The sequence below is a fragment of the Magallana gigas genome, chromosome 8 (genome assembly GCF_963853765.1).
Source record: "Magallana gigas chromosome 8, xbMagGiga1.1, whole genome shotgun sequence".
In the NCBI taxonomy this organism is placed as follows: domain Eukaryota; kingdom Metazoa; phylum Mollusca; class Bivalvia; order Ostreida; family Ostreidae; genus Magallana; species Magallana gigas.
This window is the reverse complement of record NC_088860.1, coordinates 46,304,679-46,324,387: the sequence shown is the minus strand read 5'-3', so window position 1 is coordinate 46,324,387 and position 19,709 is coordinate 46,304,679. Positions and strand designations below refer to the sequence as shown.

The 19,709-nt window shown below is 32.1% G+C and overlaps 2 protein-coding genes across 2 annotated transcripts in view; one reads left to right on the top strand and one right to left on the bottom strand.

Annotated features, from left to right (window-relative positions):
* The window catches only part of LOC105339282 (limbin), a 502,381-nt gene that overhangs the window by 356,101 nt on the left and 126,571 nt on the right, over positions 1 to 19,709 (bottom strand). The gene's annotated exons all lie outside the window — the stretch shown is intronic.
* On the top strand, positions 7,892 to 15,412 carry LOC117680656 (uncharacterized). The gene is made up of 5 exons (XM_034474976.2): positions 7,892 to 7,947; positions 8,157 to 8,383; positions 8,476 to 8,553; positions 14,538 to 14,774; positions 15,081 to 15,412. The coding sequence occupies exons 2-5, from the start codon at positions 8,161 to 8,163 to the stop codon at positions 15,323 to 15,325; spliced, it is 783 nt and encodes a 260-aa protein (XP_034330867.1). The 5' UTR covers positions 7,892 to 7,947; positions 8,157 to 8,160; the 3' UTR covers positions 15,326 to 15,412.

The window sequence follows — 19,709 nt, the reverse complement described above, 5'->3', positions numbered from 1 at the left end:
AATTGTTTTTGTTCCTGTGAAATTTTATTAGTGAAAAGGGATAATTGTTTAATGAAGATATCTTGGATATATTCCTTTTCATCGATTTCAGTTGTATTTCTTTCACAGGTATGTGTATTTTTATTAAAAATCATCAAAAATTGATGGAAGCAATAACTTGGGACGGACTATAGTTCAAAATGTCCAATTGTTTATTTCCTTCCTACTCATATACTTATCTGTCTACTTACATGCATGCACAATTAGCTTAAAAATGGATCGATATGACAGTAAAGTATCTTGCTAGTATATATTTATATAATCTCTATATAAAAAAAATAAAAACAAATCATATGTCAATGAGGCAGGTATCGCAGTCTATACTGAAATAGATAGTACACGCATTAAAGATGTTTGATCCACCTATAAATTTATCGCGGAAAATATAGCGCGAGAGCATTGTGACGTCATCCATCACTTTAGTCGTCTTTGTTTACGTTTCTCGACTCAATTACGAACGTACAATATATGGAAGCTTTTGAGTCTCGCCAAAGCATGTGCGGTACTCAAAACGTGTCTTTAAACTTTAAGACATCGTAAATTACGAGTGAAAAGTCGGACATTTTTGGCATAGCACCACGGGTGAAAACATTAGAGAGCATTATGGGACGTAGACAAAAAATTTTGTTTGATGAACTGTAGGTTTAGTTCGTTCTTTTTCCCGCGCACACTGGTTCTTAGAGCTGGCTTCGCTCGCCGGCGCTACGCGCCGTCGAGCTGCGCTCGCTATTATTGATTGTTTGTTTATTCGAAAACATTGTTTATTATTTTTAAAAAAATCCAAATACATTGAAACAAAATTGTCGTCTATTTAAGTTTATGAAAGTTAATTCTGTTTCAAAGTAAAACATTATACTAAAAAATCTTGTAGAAATCTAATAACGTACTTTTACACGTGTAGAACAAAACAATCCTCACAAAGATAGGAGTTCCGTATTGAGAAATGTGTTTGTGACATGAGTTGGAAATCTTAATAACAACCAGCACAAATTAATGCAAACTCTTCTTTTTTTGCGTTTTAACAGGATTTAGGAAATGGAAATTCTTCCACAATATCTTTAGATTCTGAGCGTTTTGTCGGATTTGGAACTGCATTTTGAGAGAAAAAAACCTTTTTTTAAATGTTTAATCATATTTAATTTTTTAGAAGTGAATTGTAGCAGAGTCTGGTAGAATGGATTAGTCATAAGCATAAAATTGATTTTCAATTATCTTTAAGGTAAAACAAGTGTTTTGCTAAGATCATTTTCGTGGTTAGCTCAGTTACAAGTTATTAAATTAATTAAACGAAAAAAAGACAGTTAAAGTTAAAAATTAGGAGTTGTTTTATTTTTAGAATCATTATAATTTGTTGATCTTTATATGCCTTAAGTGGTCATTTATTTCTTAAATCATTTTTCGAAGAAATCAAGTGAATGTCAAATTTTTTCTCTATGTAACAGAGGAAATTGACAGAGAAGAGAACAGAAAAAGAATAAGGAAAACACACAACTATAATTAAACCTTCATAAAAAATTTGATTGTAAGAAAAAAACTTAGACATAGTGTTGCAGATAATCAGGAAATAGATAAAAGTTATGAAATAAGGTCAATAAAGACCCCGTTTCAAACTTATTTTAGAAGGTGAAAAACATTTGAAACATTATGTTTGCGTATAATCTGCAACTTACATGTATGTTTGTAAAATTAAATGTAAAAAAAATAAAAATATTTCCATTAAGTGTTAATTTCGCCTTCTGTTTGCAATGTAAATCAGTATTATGAAGCACGTGATTCAATCTAATCTGAATACACTTAGCTAATTCATGTGCCATGAACACAAATATAAACGTCATCACGCCTTTTAGGTATATTAATTTTTCTCAGATTAAATGAACGTTCATTGTTCATGTAATGTTTATAAATATTATTTTATGTTCGTAACTTTTGACTATAGTAGGTCGACTGTTTGTTCAATTCAGAGAATTCACTTCATGGTTTTACAATGGAGTGGACCAAGAGATCAGCATCAACGTTATAATATACCGTTTTGTTTTTTGTGTCACATTTCATTTTAACTGTAATATTTTCTTAACTTGTTAACTTACTGTTAATTACTAATACTTACGTTTGAGAAAGGCAAATTGTTCAAAATTATTAAAATAACCGTGCTTTCGAATTAAGAATAATGAAACCTCAAACAATAACTTCGTGTGATAATAATTGTGACGTCATTTACAAAGAACTGAACATTTCAGCAATTCTACAGGTTCAGATAAAGAATCGTATGCAAATGTATATATTTCTTGTCGATAACTGTAAGGGCTGTTACACAGCTTTACGAGGATACGCCTTGCGCGCCTAATCAACCTAGTTACAATAAGTCGTTTTTTACAGTTGAGTGGACGTTTTGGCATTTATTTTTTTTTAAAATCCTGTATTCACGACAGAAATCAATACATAACTAAAAAATTAGCTCGAACCCGTTTCTTTTTCAACAAAAATGGAAAAAAATGTTTGGGCAAATACAAAAAATGTTATCTCTTTAAAGAGTTTTGTTTCTTTTCAGTCAAGGTAGAAAAAGCAGGCTGTTCCAAGGTACCGTTTCCCCTTCCTCACCTATAGTTTGAAAAATCAAATTCTGTTTTTTTAACTAATCAACACCCTCCTTATAAGTAATCATTGTTGGAATTTGCACTTTTCAAGAGGGAAACATATTCTGTAAGGATTCAAAGTCATTGTAGCAAGACAAACGATGTTTCAAAGGATGTTCTATGGAATGTCATGGATATATTATGGCGGGTTATGACCACGCCGCTTAAAACAAACTATATCTGTGTTAATAATTATCCAGACACCTTAAAAGGGGCCCTAACAGATAAAGATATTAAACTTTATTACAAGGTGGAGGATAAATGCATCTCATTAGATTGAACCTTTTATGTAGAAATAAGAAAACTTGTGTGTGCCGTTTGTTCTTAAGCATTGACTGCTTATTTTTGGATATCGTCGGTCCAACAATTCACATATCTAAGCTCATTGTGTTCATGAATGATGTTTGATATATGCCTAAATACGTCATGTTTCATATTAATCTTATCTGCAGGATCTGGAGAAAATGCATGATCTACAAATGATATTCACATGGGTTGACATGATTTTGTATTGTCCTTTAGTACTTCCGGTTTTTACTAATTCAAATGCAACAAAGCACTCATAAAATTATTTGTTTTATCAAAATATACTAAGAGATTTATCAAATAAACTTCAGAACAATCAGGTATTCTTTTAGCAAATTAGAATATTTCCCTTGAATTAATGAATTGTTTAAAAAGTACTTTGTCACAAGTCTACTTCAATAGATATGGTACCCACACATATTGTTATGATAAGCAATACAAATGTTAAAGTATCTTTAAAAAGTGAGTTCAATTTAGAATTAAAATCATTCAGTTATTTAAAAAATCTCTGCATAATGTCCTAAAGCAAAGTGTTATGTGTTCATTAAACCTTTTACGACAATATGAAATAAATAGTTTACAAAACTTTGACTCAGAAATTGTGTGACACGCTTGCATTGGACGTTGAGTTAAAGTCTACAGCTGTGTATCTTATATGTGATTAATGCCAACACCCACTTACAGGATACACCATAAAAACGAAAAACATAAAAACTCATCTGGCCCTGGAACGAATTTGACTGTTTTACCGTTGAAACAGCGAAATTCCACCTATCTATCAAGAGGTTAAAGAAGATGCAGTAATAATGACTGGTCGTAAAACTTGGTCATTTAGTGGATATCACTTCTTGCCTGGTTACATTTTTCACAATTCTTTTGAAGCGTCTTAGGTTGCCGATGAAAAGACATCTCAACAGAAAGCTAGATTGCTAGAAATGAGAACTTGATTGAGGTCAGAATCAACAGTAAATTAAAAAAGAGCTCGAAAATACCGTGTTGTAAGAACATCCTACACAATTCAACGGTTCAGACTTTTCGCATTTGTTCTTCTAACCTGAATTGATGCCAAAAGATAGAAAAACAAATAAAAGATATAAAAATGGGACTCTGTATGTTGTTTTGTATGCAAATAATGCATACAAGAACAGGACACTGCATTTTTAATCACTTAAAACAACTGTCGAACTGCGCAGCTGCAGACATTTTTTGAAGTTTTAAAAATCTGAAAAAAAAGGAGAGGTTTTCTCAGTGTCCTCTTTACAACATTTGTTGTGAAATTTGTCAAAGCTTGCTTATCTAAGTTAAAATTTTGCCTTAAAAAGTGTACCTTATTCTTAAATATGGCCCCAATTCCAACAAGATATACTTGTCTGTGTGTTTGGAGATACACTGAAGATATATTTCCATAGAACCATAATGTATACTTTTTTTAATTTTAAGACAATCACATTTTTGGACCCCTATCCCACTTTCAAAAGGCATGTACTTATTTTATAGTTAAAGAACCGAAAAAAAACCCAATGAAATAAACATTTGACAGGTATAGAGATGGTAATCAAATTCAACACTGATTTTTTTAATTTTTTCCCTATTAAAAATAGCGCCAGTATGTCTCCATAGACACAGAAGTTCTAAATATTAGATTGGGATTTTCGTGTTCTTAAGAGAGATTAATGTGACCTGTAGGACTTCATATTTTTGCATTTCATTCTTTTGGTACCAGTTTTGGTCAGTTTTGGGCCGAAACAAGCCAGTTCAAAAAATGTTTACATTCTTATCCTAAAATGTACAAGATGGCCACAAATCCCCCTTAAGTGTAAAGAGCGATGTTACATAACACGTGCAAAGTCAAAGCGTCAAAGTCAAATGCTGCTGGGTGTGACAAGTCAATTTTATCAGTAGATAGCAAGTGATTTGTGAAATTATACTTATATATCTATAGTATTTATACAATACAATCTTCATACAAATAAGGGTATTAAGCGAAAAAAAAAACATGGGGAAATTGTATGATGGGTATTGGTTTTCCATTTTATTAAGCAGAGTTCATATTTTTAAGCATTATGGTACCAATGTTATATACGATAATTTATAAAACAATGGTTTCATTGTTTCAGTTTTGAAAAACTAAGCAAACTGCAAACTATAATATTAAACAGATACATCTTGTACACTTGTCAAATACATTGAAAAATATATAGCTTTTTTACCAGTGCATCTGTGTATTTTTTTATTCTCTAAAGTGATTATAATATTTTATGCTTATAAACTACAACTTAGAATATATCTTTAGAAACCTTTTTTTTACCGAGTGATGCAAAGGGAACTTGAAATAAAGTTGAGCAAAACTATAAACGAATTTGCAACAGGTACATCAGTTAGTTATCGGAAATAAACAAATATCAGTGATAACGTGTTCTATAATGTATATATGAAAATGAAAACTTATATCATCTGCTCATCTTTTTTCCATAAAACATGCACGTGTGATTGAAAACTACACCGCAACATAAACTGCTGTGTGACCGAAAATCAATATTTGTTGTCATTCAGTTTCAATTCGTTCATACTAAAGTTAGACTGTATTGATTTATACGTATTTCTAGATGTGTACGCATATTTAAACAATATATTTTATAAAAATATGAAATAAGTCATTATAACAATAACATATATATTGTGACTATACATAAAATCAAGCTTACAAGTAAGCGCTATAGCTGTTCATTTATTTTTAATGAAACTTAAATAAATATTAGCAGATAACATGATCTAGACAATGAAAACCTAATTTTTTCTTATACTGTACAGGTGAATAAATGCATACATTAAAGTTTAACTAGATAAATAAATATTCTTCACATCGTTTAATGTATTAATGTTGTTTTTGGAAATTATGTACTATACCAAAGCACGTACTTATCTGAATGATTGTGTGGGTAATTATATTCTTAAAATGCTCTTTGCAATACCATTCAAACATTAAAAATATGAACCTTAAGCTTAATTAGTTATTAACTTATAACCATTTCAAAAGAGCCACTGTTGTAAAAAGCATTCTGTAACATTGAAGAAATTAAAATTTATATGAAAGTTTGCACCCCAGTTATTCGGTAATGCAAATTTTTATGAATTGGGGGCAGTTTATGGGTCTGACAAGGTATTTTATGAGACAATTCGATAGTGAGGAAAGAAATTTTCTCATGACACAAAGTCCGTCAAAGATGAAGAAAAACTTGCTCGACCTGTTACTGTAATATGTAAGGCAAATGTCTCAAAAGTTCGAAGAATAAATGAAGGTATTGGTCGATACTTGATTCGTGACATTGCCAAAAACCTGTTGGTGCATTTCAGTTAGAAGGTATTTTGAAAGCAGGGAATATTTCTGCCGGATAGTAACTGCATATATTGATAAATCACAAAAAAACATTTCGTCAGTAACCCGCTAGACACTAGCAAAAATGTTTATATCAATTAAATCAAAGGCAAATTAAACATTGTTTCTTTTGACAAACATGGGTTTACTTTTTCGAAGCAGCAAGAAATATTGGATACGAAATATATCTAAATAAACACTCTATAAGGGTTGTAGAAGCTACGATAACCAAAACACAAAGAAGCTTCTTTATTTCATTCTCTTCTCATTTGATGGTATAGTCGTAAAAATCTCGGTGTTATAGGGCTACCGTAGTACAGGTTGGTATTACCGAGATCTGATACTAAACAATGAAAAAATGACAATAACAAACTGTCAACCATCTCAAAAATCCATAAAACGAAATACAAATTCAAAGCAGAGCAACATGGACCTATAAAAAGATAGAGGTAGGACCAGATGCTATGGAGGAGTGAGCATCCTCTGCTGACCGGTCACACCCGCCATGTGTTCTTTGTCGTAGTCGGGGAAAAAACGGAACACTCCGTACACAATTAGGTGATTGATAATATATATCACATATCATATCACAAACGTCGCCATGTGTCTCGATTTACGCATGCCCGTCTCCTTCATGGTACTTTTGCAGTATAACATTTGAGTTTGTGAAGCAAGTTTTCAGGTCTGGAAAGTTTACAATCTTACTGCATCCACTATTCTATTCAGTTTTAGCCCTATGTGAAAGCTTTTTCCTTTATCCAAAACATAACCCGTTCTTATCCAGTCATTGTTACAACTCCCGACAAACCCTTTGTTATGAGTGAATGTCTTAGATGTGCCTAGACAAGCAAACCATTCATTTTTTTTAGAAATTAATTAAGAGATTGAAATTATGTATTTCAAAATGCGTGGAATACTTGAAGGAATGTTTATTTCAAAATCATTTCAAATAATTTCGAACAACCCTCTAATGTGTCGTCCTAAACAGGTTTTTTTGAAAATAACTATCAATTACAATTTACATAGCCTTGCTATTAAAATTGGTCTAAAAGAACGACATGACAAAAGTCAGTATTCGAATGAAAATAGATTTCTATCTTTTTTAACCGTAGACATTAGGGATATATATATTAATGAAAGTATTTGAAATTTGTCCAACATCATTAAAAAAATGGATTAAAAATGGAAGATAGTGCAAATGTTTATAAGGATAAAAAAGGAGTGAATTCTAAACTTCACGGTTTTTCTCTTTATATTAGATAAAAGTCCACATGAAAAACATTAATAGTGAATTTACAAAAAATATAAACACTCATTTTATAATTGATAAGTATAAATATTAATATGTCAATTTCTTGCTTGGATCAATTCATAGACGCACTATTTACAATGAAGTAGATCACGAGGTCAGTTTTAAGTTAATGACATACATTTCCATTGTTGGTGTCACATTACAGTATAATTATGATATCTCGTGAAAATCGAGAAAACATGTTTACATTTTTTTTTCAAATTACATATATACAGTGACGTTTAGATTTTTCCTGGTGTATAACACACGATAAACAGCCCTTTCGTAATTACGTTATCAAGGTATTGTGACATTTGAATGTATTGTATGCATTTTGTTGTTAACACGCAGGAATACAAACTTAAAAGTTCAATAAATTAAAAATACAAACATGTTTTATAAAACAAATTACTTTTTAAAATTTTTTTTGCATTAGAACTACTGATGATCCATCTTTGATATGTTCACGAACGTTTATTTATGCTTGCTTATCGTTTTTAATTCTACCCAGGACGATGGACATCATTATGCTGACATTGCTGGTTGTTGTTACACAAGCTGAAACGAACACCGGAAGTTGTAAGGACATGTTACAGGGTTATCTGACAGGACAACTGTCGTCTGCTCTAGGAGCTTACCAAGTAGAGGCTTTGAGGCGGGAATTCAAAACTTTTACCGACGTCGTCGAGAAATCCATGACCGAGTTTAAAGAAAAGATTGAGTCCAAAGTGAAGACAGGTACGTCAGATGACGTTTTTGAATTAAAAGTGTCAGGTGCCATAATTATAAACTATAAGAAGAACTATTTAAATAACATGTTAATTTAACAGACACCAGTAACAGAAGTGTAGTTTACACCAGATGGGGAAAGAAAACGTGCCCCTCCAATGCCGAGTTAGTCCATTCTGGTAAGGAGAACATATTTTTGGTTTGTCGTAAATCATTATTAGTCTCGTAGATCTATACTTTTGGATACCCTTTTTAGGATACATTTTTAGCAATTACCCATCTTTATTTTTTTTATTATAAGCCATTGAAAAGAAATAGAATGAGTACACAAAAGATGAGATTGAGGGGTTTTGGTCACGTGATGGTCTGCGACTGACCACATTTTTGAAGCTCCGCTGTTTTTTCTCTTTAAATACGTCTCTGTAATATTTAAAGTGCCCAAAATAGTGGATAAAGGACTTAAAACTCAATTTGGTGAGTGCTATATAATTTTTAGAAATTTACGCCTTGATATTGTTGTTAAGAAGCATTCTGAAAATATTGGACTGTGGTGAACTCTTACTCACTAATAGTGACAATAGTAACAATGGCCGAAAAGTCAGGGGTATTTAGAAAAACACCGGAAAAAGAACAAACAAAAACAAAAAATACTTGTTCAGCTCGATTTAAAATCGGCACCAGTGTCCGTCAGAAAATCCATTGTTTCTGAAAAGGCCGCAGTGAAAAAACCGAGAACTAGCAGCGGTGATCATACACCTGCTCACGACGGTAGTACATCTGACCAGCACGTTAATATCTCAGGTGACCTTCATCAAATTCAGCAAAGTTTGACAGAAATAAGAGAGTCCATGGTGAAAAAATCGGATGTCAAGGTCTTGGTTTCGGAAATATTGTTAGAATTGAAAAATGAAATAAAAAGTGAAATAAAACAAGAAATTGTCGATGAAATGAAAAAAGATTTCGAAGAAAGTATCAAAAACAAACTCAAAAAAGAGTTTAAAGATAAAATCGACGAAAAGTGTAAAGAGTTCGAAACACAAACATAAGAAATCTCTGAGGGTTTTAATCTTGATTTCGACACTCTGAGAGAAAAATTGAACTCCCAAGCCAGTGAACTGAGATCTCTCAACGACAAGCTCAAACAATGCGAATCTGCGGCACAATCTGCAATGACCCTCGCCAATCAAAATCAACAATACTCGCAGAAAGCCAATATTAAATTTCTAAACTGGGCCGAGGAGAAAAACGAAAACCTCAGGAGTAAATTGTGTACAATTCTCAAGGAGGCAGTGAAGATGGTCCTTGACCCCTCGGATGTTCTTGCGATTCATCGGATTCCTGGGGGAGATGGGAAAGGGCCACGCCAAATTCCGTAACACGGAGGTCAAGATCGCGGTCATCAAAAATCGATCGAATGACAAACTCAACAAATGTTTTACCATGCATGACCACCTAACATATTTCAACGCAAAACTTTTGTGCAATCTTAATGGTGACCCTCGAATCCAGTCTGCCTGATACTACAACGGCAAGATTTTTGCGCTGGACGAACAAGGACGCCGCCGCAGATTCGATATTCTGGACAATGTTTCTGAAAAACTAAAACGGCGCTAGTACACTTTTTTGATAGACAGCGGAGTGGAACCTGGATGCTTCGGGATTGGTCAGCGGTTGTCAGATCGGGATCGGTATCTCAATTTCAGAACTGTTTACTTTCTGTTTAGGCATGTGTGTATGTGTGAGTGTGCGTGTTTCTCCCTTTATAAGTGTTCTTAATGAACTGGTAGGATGCTTAAATTCTTGTGTGTGTGTAATATTTTTGGGTATGGTTGGATCAGAAAATTTGGTAATGGTAAGTGGTTATTTGCTTCTAGCATGTGTTTTTTTTTAATATGTTCTTTGTCTTGCATGTGTTGCTTTTGTTATTTTCTATTTAATACGTCAATACGATGTCGTCTGACAAGATTTTAATAGCTACGGGGAACTGCCAGGGGCTCGCCACACCATCAAAACGTAAAGATGTTCTTAACTACTATAAACAAAAACATTATTCTATCATTTGCCTACAAGATACTCATTTTATTTCTGAACATGAACAGTTTATAGAAACACAGTGGGGATTTAAATGTGTGTTTAATTCATATTCATCTAACTTAAGAGGGGTCTGTATACTTTCCAATAACAACTTTGAGTTTAAAATTCATAGAGGGAAAAACGACTGTGAAGGTAATTTGTTGGCTTTAGACATGACAATTGTGGACCACAAGGTTACCCTCATTAATATATACGGTCCTAATATTGACAACCCTGAGTTTTATGAAAATGTAAGAAGTATTTTCCTTGAATTTGATAATGAATATTTTATTTTATGTGGGGACTTTAATCTTGCATTGAATCCCATGCAGGATACTTATAACTACTGTAGTGTTAACAATCCAAAGGCTCGAAGTAAAGGCCTGGAAATAATGGAGGACTTATGCCTCATAGATTACTATAGAGTCCTAAATCCTGAAAAAAAAGTATATACATGGCGGAAAAAAATCCTCTAAAACAAGGTTGCCTTGATTATTTTCTCATTTCTGACAGCTTAACAAATCTTGTTGAAAACTGCACTATCAAACCTGGATACAGGTCTGATCATTCTATAGTTTTTCTCGAGCTTAAATTTAATCCCTTCCGGAGAGGGCGTGGTGTTTGGAAATTTAATAATTATTTACTTACAGATAAAGACAACGTTCAAAAGATAAAATATGTAATAAAATGTGTTAGTAATCAATATCTAGAAAATGCAGAGAGTAAAAATTTCCAATGTAAAAATATCATGGATGAAAGTTTATTTCTTGAGGTACTACTGATGGAAATACGGGGAAATACTATCTCATATTCTTCATATATCAAAAAAGAAAAAGACCAAAAAGAAAAAACACTATTGCAAGAAATTGAGGATTTAGAATCAGATGCTTTCATTGATTTAAATAAATTAGATGAAAAAAAGGAACTCGAGAGTATTAGAAAAGAAAAAGTTACTAGGCCACATGATAAGGTCCCGAGCTCGCTGGATAGAAGAGGGTGAAAAACTATCAAAATATTTCTGTAATTTAGAATCTAGGATTTATTTAAATAAAACAATAAAAAAAATTGAATTAGAGGGTACCGGCACTATATATGAACAAACAGAAATTTTAGATGAAGTTAAGACATATTATGAAACTCTGTATAAAAGTGCAGATTCAAGTTTAGTTAATATAAATTTAGAAGAAATGTTCTTAAATTCTAATAATCCTAAAATGGATACAAATACGTCCAAAGGTCTGGAGAAAGACATTGAGGAAGGAGAAGTTCTTAACGTATTAAAGCACATGAAGAATAATAAGTCCCCTGGTAGTGATGGGTATACCGCAGAATTTTTCAAGTTTTTTTGGAGTGATATGGGAAATTATGTTGTTAGACCTATTAAGTGTATTTTTCTTAAAAAAGAGCTTCCTATCTCTCAAAGACTTGGAATAATTTCATGTTTGCCAAAAGGGGACAAACCAAGACAGTTTCTAAAGAACTGGCGACCAATAACCCTTTTAAATGTTCTCTACAAGATCGTATCTGGTTGCCTAAGCTTTAGAATCAAACAAGTTTTGGACATTATTATTTCAAATACACAATCTGGTTTCATAAAAGGTAGATACATAGGGGAAAATACTCGCTTTGTTTATGATCTGATTTCGTACACAGAGATACATGAAATTCCAGGGCTTTTGGTCCTCATTGATTTCGAAAAAGCCTTTGACTCTATGTCATGGTCGTTTATTTATAAAGTTTTAAGTTATTTTGGGTTTGGAGAATATATTATCCAGTGGATAAAAATTTTAAACACAAATTTCCGTGCCTGCATTTTACAAAGTGGTTTTTTATCAGAACAATTTGACATTCAAAGGGGTTGTAGACAAGGAGATCCTGTTGCTCCATATTTATTCATTATATGTGCAGAAATCCTTTCAATTCTTATAAAGCAAAACAATGATGTTAAGGGCATTTTTGTTCATAATAAAGAACATATAATATCACAGTATGCAGACGACACTTTGTTAGCGCTTGAAGGTTCACCAAAATCCTTGTTCGAAGCATTAGAAACTATAGATTTTTACTCCAGCTTTTCAGGACTTAAAATTAATACATCTTAGACAAAAATTGTGTGGATTAGTTCAAAAAAATTCTCTGATCAAGTGTTTCATCATACCAGATGGAAATTAGACTGGGGATCTACATCTTTTAATTTATAAGGTTTCCAATTTTCCGTTGAACTTTCTGAAATTGTTGATATTAATTTTGGTAATCAGATTCCAAAAATCATTGCGCTTATGGAACAATGGAAAAGAAGAATTCTTACTCCAATTGGTCGTGTCACTGTCATTAAGAATTTGTTAATTCCAAAACTAAATCATTTATTTATATCGCTTCCTACTCCCAAAAAGGAGATTGTATCATTTATATGCAAAGCTTTTTTTGAGTTTCTATGGAAATCCAAAACAGACAAAGTTAAAAGGTCTCTTATAACACAAGACTACTTGTCAGGTGGTATGAAAATGGTAGATGTTAGAAGTTTTATTACATCACTTAAATGTACATGGATTAAAAGGTTAACTTGTTCACATAAACCATGGATGGATATTTTCTATGCTCTCAATGGAGATGATATTTAACAGAAATTGTATGATTTTGGAGATAGTTTTGTGTTTGATTGTTTGTTAAAAGAAAATAACGCCTTTTGGAAAGATGTTTTGATTGCTTGATCATGTTATATGGAATCTTTTACCTCCTCTGCACTTTAAAAACAAATTTCATTATATTCCAGTGTGGTATAACTCTAATATAAAAGTAAACAACAAACCAGTTTTTTTTAAATCCTGGTATGAAAAGGGAATAACGGTTGTGCAAGATTTTTTGATAATGATTGTAATCTTTTAGACTTTGGAGTTCTTAAAAACACATACAATCTATCTGACAGTTGTGTGATGCAATACAATAGCATTGTAACAGCTATTTCAAAATATTTGAAATCATTGTTAATAGATAGGTCTTCTTTCAAAAGACTTCCTAATCCATATGTACCTTTATTTTTTGAACCTCTCATTTCTTCTGAAAAATGCTCAAAAATCTTTTATAATCTCTTGAATAAAAATGAGGCTATTCCAACCTCAATCAGCAAGTGGGAGGCAGAGCTTACTCCATATGGAGTAGACACAATATCAGCGCAAGATGTTTTTAAAATTTGTTATAAAACCACTAGTGATTCTTCTGCCCAGTGGTTACAATTTCGAATCTTACATAGAATTGTTCCTGTTGGAAAATACCTTAAGAAAATTAACATTAAAACTTCTGATTGTTGTGGTTTTTGTATGGAAAATGTTGAAACAATAATACGTGTTGTCATTGCTTGTGATAAAGTACAAACACTCTGGAGTGATTTAAGTCTTCATATATACAGAAAAACCTCTGAAAGAGTTGGTTTTAATGTTTCGAATGTTATTCTCGGTGATCTACCATTGTCAAACAATAACAGGGTTATCAACTTCATAATTCTAAATGTTAAACAATATATTTTTATATCCTTAATGCAAAACAAAATGCCAAATTTTCTTGAATTACTCAGTCATTTAAGAATAAAATACCATGTAGAAAAATATGCTGCTATCCAAAATCAAAAGCTGCGCAATTTTGAAAAATTGTGGCTTACATGGAAAAACATTTTAGATTAGTTTATGATATTATGATTATTACTATTCGTATTATTATTTGTTATTTATTTTTTTATTATTTTTTTTTGGGGGGGGGTTTTGTTGTTGTTGGAAGTAACCATTTACCACTAATATTGAAAAATGTATGTAATTATACTTGTGTGTGAGTGAGTATGCATGTGTATAAAATTTATAAAAACTGAATTTAATAATGTCAACATTAGTATTAGTATGTATGGAACAAAAACAATAAATTATAAAAGAAAAAAAGGATGAAATTGAAACAAGATTTTACATTTTACTTATAATCTAGCAGAATTGTTTGCTATATAATGTTGTAGATATAGGAGTTATGTTTGAAAACAACATTTTGTTCGGAGGATTTATTAATTTTCAAACTGCTATTTTTAAATTTTTCATAACTTTTTGCGCAGGGTTTACTGGAGGCTCATATTATACTCATAAAGGAGCCGCTGTTGAACCTCTTTGTTTACCGAGAAATCCGGAGTGGGGGAGGTACACTGATGGGCACGATGGAGCCAAGGCTTATGTTTATGGCGCAGAATATGAGACTTATAGCTTTATAGGTTTTGATCAAACACTTCATGAGCACGATGTTCCGTGCGCTGTTTGTATTGTTCGTCAAAAAACAGTTGTTAAGATGTTTCCAGGTGAGAATGGCAAATGAAAAGAAATATGTATGTTACACGTGTATGCTTATTCTATAAATGCATATGGGCAATGTTTTTGTTTAAGTTATAAAAATCAAATTATTATGCTTTAATATGATACAATTTAGATGAAAGTAAAAAAAAGAAGAAAAATAATTTTTTTATTTGTTTATTTGAAACAATAAAATCATTTTTTAAATTTAATTTCATAATGTATGACATATATCTGGATAATAATATTCATTGCTTGCATTTAGATAGTTTGATTAAGGAAACACATTGTATAAGAATTCATTACCATTGTAGCAAGGAAAACGTGTTACAAAGGATGGACGCTGGAATATCAGGGCTACCTTATGGCGGGGTACAACGACCATGCAGCTGGAACAGCATACACGTGTATTGACAGTCATCCAGACACCTTACATGGTGGCGCTACAAATAAAGATGGAAAACTGTTTTACCTGGTAGAGGCTTCTTGTGGGTCCTTGAAGTGTCCACCTTATGTTGCAGGAAGAGAACTTGTGTGTGCTGTTTGTTCAAAAAATTAAAACATAATTGATATTTATGAAAAACTAATGTTTTCAATCTTGTATATAGCACGTGTAGTTTTCATTGTCTGGGATATTTAGGTTTTGCTTTGTTTTGAAAAATACGGCTATGATTTTTTGTTGTATGTGTGATTCGTTTCCATAAAATCTTTACGACGTTAAAACCTGCTTTTATTTGATTCAAAATCATTCAAGACAATTGATATACTGAATGTTTGGACCTATACTCTCGATAGTTCGAAAGCAAGCTTAACACTTTTGAAACATGCAAAAAGGTGTAAGACAAAATGGTAAGCTTTTTAAGTTTCTAGATGTGAATTCGGTTTCAAAGCAAAATATTCTACCAGAGAACCGTTTAGAAATATCATAATAACATACTGACGTGTAAAAAAAAACTATTCTGGTAACCGTCGATTGAGAAATGTGTTTGTGAATCGCCAACATTAATAACATGCAGCACTAACTGACACAAACCATGTTTTTGCGTTATAGCACGATTTAATTAGGACAAGTAAAGAATTCTTTGACCTCTATAGATAGTGTCGTGTTTGGAACTTTATTTTGAGAGTAAAAATACTTTTAAAAAAGAAAGAAAGACAATCTTTATTCTTAGAAAAAGTTAAAAAAAAATAAAACAACTAAGTTAATCAAAGTGAAAAGAAATGAAAATCGGTTTAAAGAGAAAAAAGGAAAAAAATCCTGAAAATAGTAGAAATATATCTTAACACGATGAATATAATTGAAAATAATCAATGAATATTGAATTATGATCAATGAAAAGGCAACTTGTTGCTAATGCACATCTTTATTTAATCATTGAAAAAAGCTAGTAGCTGTTAGAGTCTGATGTAACAACATGTGATGTGATTTGATGTGATTAACAACCTAGAAGTTTTCTCTCGTAGAAACAGACATAGTAAACATGGTAAATGGTAGTCGGCACAGCGACTAGGAAAAGACTAAGCAGCTCGTGCACACACGAAAATTCTGAAAACAAAACCTTATTCGAAAATCCGGAATATTTTAAAATTCAAACTCAATCCGGTAAAATTTTGTGTAATGTTAAATTGGCTATAACATATAATTAAAAAAAATTAAACCGTCTTATTTTTAGATGAGGTTTGCAGCTACAGGGATATAAATTTTTATTTCAATAATGATTATAAGATTTATTTGACGTAATCATTGATTTAATTTGCTAATTTTTCCTGGGTTTTGCTGTTTACCGTAAAAAGTAAACGGTCATAGGTATTTTATCAGTTTTCCCAATAACTCAAATGTGTCAAATGTATTGTTATAAAAAAGTAAAATGTCTCGTTTATTATGTAATACTCATAACATGAATAGAAATTAAATGTATCTATTATAATTTAATTTTCTACAACTTTAATCAGAAATAAGTTCATTATTTAATCAACTTTATATTGTACAAAACAACCCCACATGTGATTGAAATCATCGTAGAAAGCTATAATTGAACGTGACGTGGTGTGTAATCATGAGTAAATTTGTTCATATGTGTTGTACTTACTTTGTCGTAAAAAAGTAAACTCTATAAATACGATTTTTTTTAAAATTAAAACAAAAGCTACGTTTAAAATTGCACATTAAATTAATATGACGAAATACATCTGTAAAATATGCTTAGGATATAGCCGTGATATTTAAACCAATTTGCTTTAATAAGACTAGCAGTCCGTCTCAAAATGTCTAAAATCACTTAATTTCTCGTTGCCTCTATCGATGTGGGGTTATAAGTATTGTATATGGCGATTGACGTTCAACAAGCTCCACAACATAAAACATCTTCACTAAAATGTTTTGAATTATAATTTCAAAGGTTTCTGACCCAAACCCTAGTGTTCATCCCAGCATGTATGAATGCACTTCAACAAGTCAATCCCACGTTTGCATTGTTGGTCAAATCAGTGGACCCAAACACATATAATCAAAGCCCCATCCTCATTTAAAAAAGCATAGCAGAATTATGCAAAATAACAATAAATTTCGTCCAAACTGCCCAGGGCGATTTCAGTTACTAAGACCAAGATTTTAAACAACTTGGGTCAACTCCATTAAGGTTTCTGTTCTTGCTAATCACTCAGATATATTACAATTCAACAGTATGAAGTTTGCGAGTTAACATGTGAATAAACATCTAGCTGTTATTGAAAAAGAAATTACTTTTGGCAGGATATCAGGTCCGTTTACCCGATATAGGTGTCACCCTGTTGAAGTGCTACCCAAATAGGATGGGGACTACGGGTTATTTTCAAATACGTAAGTGCCCATAGACAATACGTCAAAGAGCATATTGATAAAATATTGTGCTCACTGTCTTACACCTCTTTTGATCAGGCAATTTCACTGATTCAAGAGAATGATTACGAGGCATTGATTAGCAAAATTGATTTGTGTAGCGCATTCAGACTTTTATCTATTTAACTTTCAGACTTTCCACTTTTAGGAATGTGTATTTAAGAAAGTACTTTTTTGATAGATGCATGCCATTTGGATTCTTCAAAAGCTTGTTTATTTGTTAAAAATTCTCAAAAAGAGGATGCTCGTATCTGGTTTACATTTCTTGATCGATACAATGGGCATTCACCATTTTCAGAACCATCTTAGTCTGATAATGATATCTTAGATCTCGTGGTTCCTGCGGTGAATGTGCGATTTTCCAGAATCATTGGACAGCCATATGCTGGCCGGCCCGAATCATGGGATCCAGATATACAAAAAGATATTACAAATTTGAATAAGTGCCTATTCTTTTAGGCATCTGTTTGGGCAGATCAATTTATAGGTAATAAATAACTCATAAATACTGACAACTAAACTAAGTTTTTTTCCCCAAAAATTGAATGCCAAGTTTAGTAATCATAACGTGACATGTCTCTTTTAGGACTAATGGTTTTAGTATGCGAGCAGACAAGACTTCAGCACGCTTACCTCCGGAATTATTGTCTTTTTTAGATCCCATGTAGAATGTTTTCTGGAAACAGAAATATTAAAAATATAGCTTAAACTTATCTCAGGTAAAAACACCATCTCAGCGCTAATATCCTTACTACATAATTCTGTCAAATTCCACTCCTTTATAATAGGTGTAGCTACACATTTGTACTTACAACAGAAAATAGAGGAGGACATTAAGTAAAAAAGGTAGATGGATTTCTAACGCATTTAAATTATATATTAGATTGTGGTGCATGCATATGTTAACAACAGTAATATTATCGTATTCTAACCCAATTCTAATAAATTCTAAGGTTGGTTCACTGGTTGTTCCTTAATTGCATTAGTGACATTGTCTGGAAGGGTGTAGAGCCCACATTTAGAAAGATCGTTGAACAAAGAGGCCATCCAGATTGGACAATGCTCTATTGCAGGGGCAATAAAGTTGGAATCATGGCGTTGCTAAGGCTGCACAAATCTATGAAATCAACTGTTGCTTATCTAATAGTCAATTCATATGTTCCTTGATACTCACACGAATTTACTACAGACATATGTTATCATATATTGCCGGCGAGACCGCTCGAAAGAAATTACCAAATCATTAGCACCATTTATAGTAAAGCGTAAGGACCACTGCTTATAGAACCTTGATTTCCAACAATGTTCACAAAAATTTGACCATGAGGGCGTACATTTGTCTGATACTGCTCAGATTACAGTTTTGAAAACCGTACGTGCCGATCGTCTGAACATATTACATATTAAAATTAAGTTAAAGTCTACGCTAAATCGTACGCTGAGTATTTCTGCAGTCCTATTGTCCTAGCGTTTTTGCAAAATTAAACAGCTCGTGGCTGATGTCTTCATATACATGTATCATATCATATATCATTGATACATGGAGACATACTGCCGAATTCTACTGACGGGTTTCCCCGATTCTGTTTACTTTCAGGTCCTGGCCAATAATGGGGCTAACTTAAACTGACACTTTGTTTGACTGAAACATTAATTGACAGCGTGTCATTGAATACATTGAGTAATTGAATGATTAATTGATAATTGTTTCTGATTTATTGGGATAATTGAATACATTCAGTAATATATTACATCGATACATTGATTGTCGTTTTGAAACATTCACATATAAAAAAACATTGATTAAAATTTGAATGATTTTTTCTACGGATTGATTAAATATTGTTGAATTATTGAGTAATTGATTATGATTGATCGATTTTTGTTCATTGATTATTTAACAAAAAATCTACCCAAAAGGTGGTGTTGATCATTTAATTTACCTAAATGACATACTACATACAAATGAATATTATTGATGTATCGTTTGATCAACATAAAGCCATGTCAAAGATTTCTTTTTCATGTACGGTGTTGTTGATCAGTTCAATTGAAATAAGCCAAG

Bases quoted from the DNA above. Each gene is read 5' to 3' on its own strand.
- LOC117680656 (XM_034474976.2), top strand. From the start codon at position 8,161: ATGGACATCATTATGCTGACATTGCTGGTTGTTGTTACACAAGCTGAA. The intron at 8,554-14,537 runs GTAAGGAGAACA...CTTTTTGCGCAG, and splicing joins TGCCGAGTTAGTCCATTCTG to GGTTTACTGGAGGCTCATAT. The intron at 14,775-15,080 runs GTGAGAATGGCA...TTACCATTGTAG, and splicing joins AGTTGTTAAGATGTTTCCAG to CAAGGAAAACGTGTTACAAA.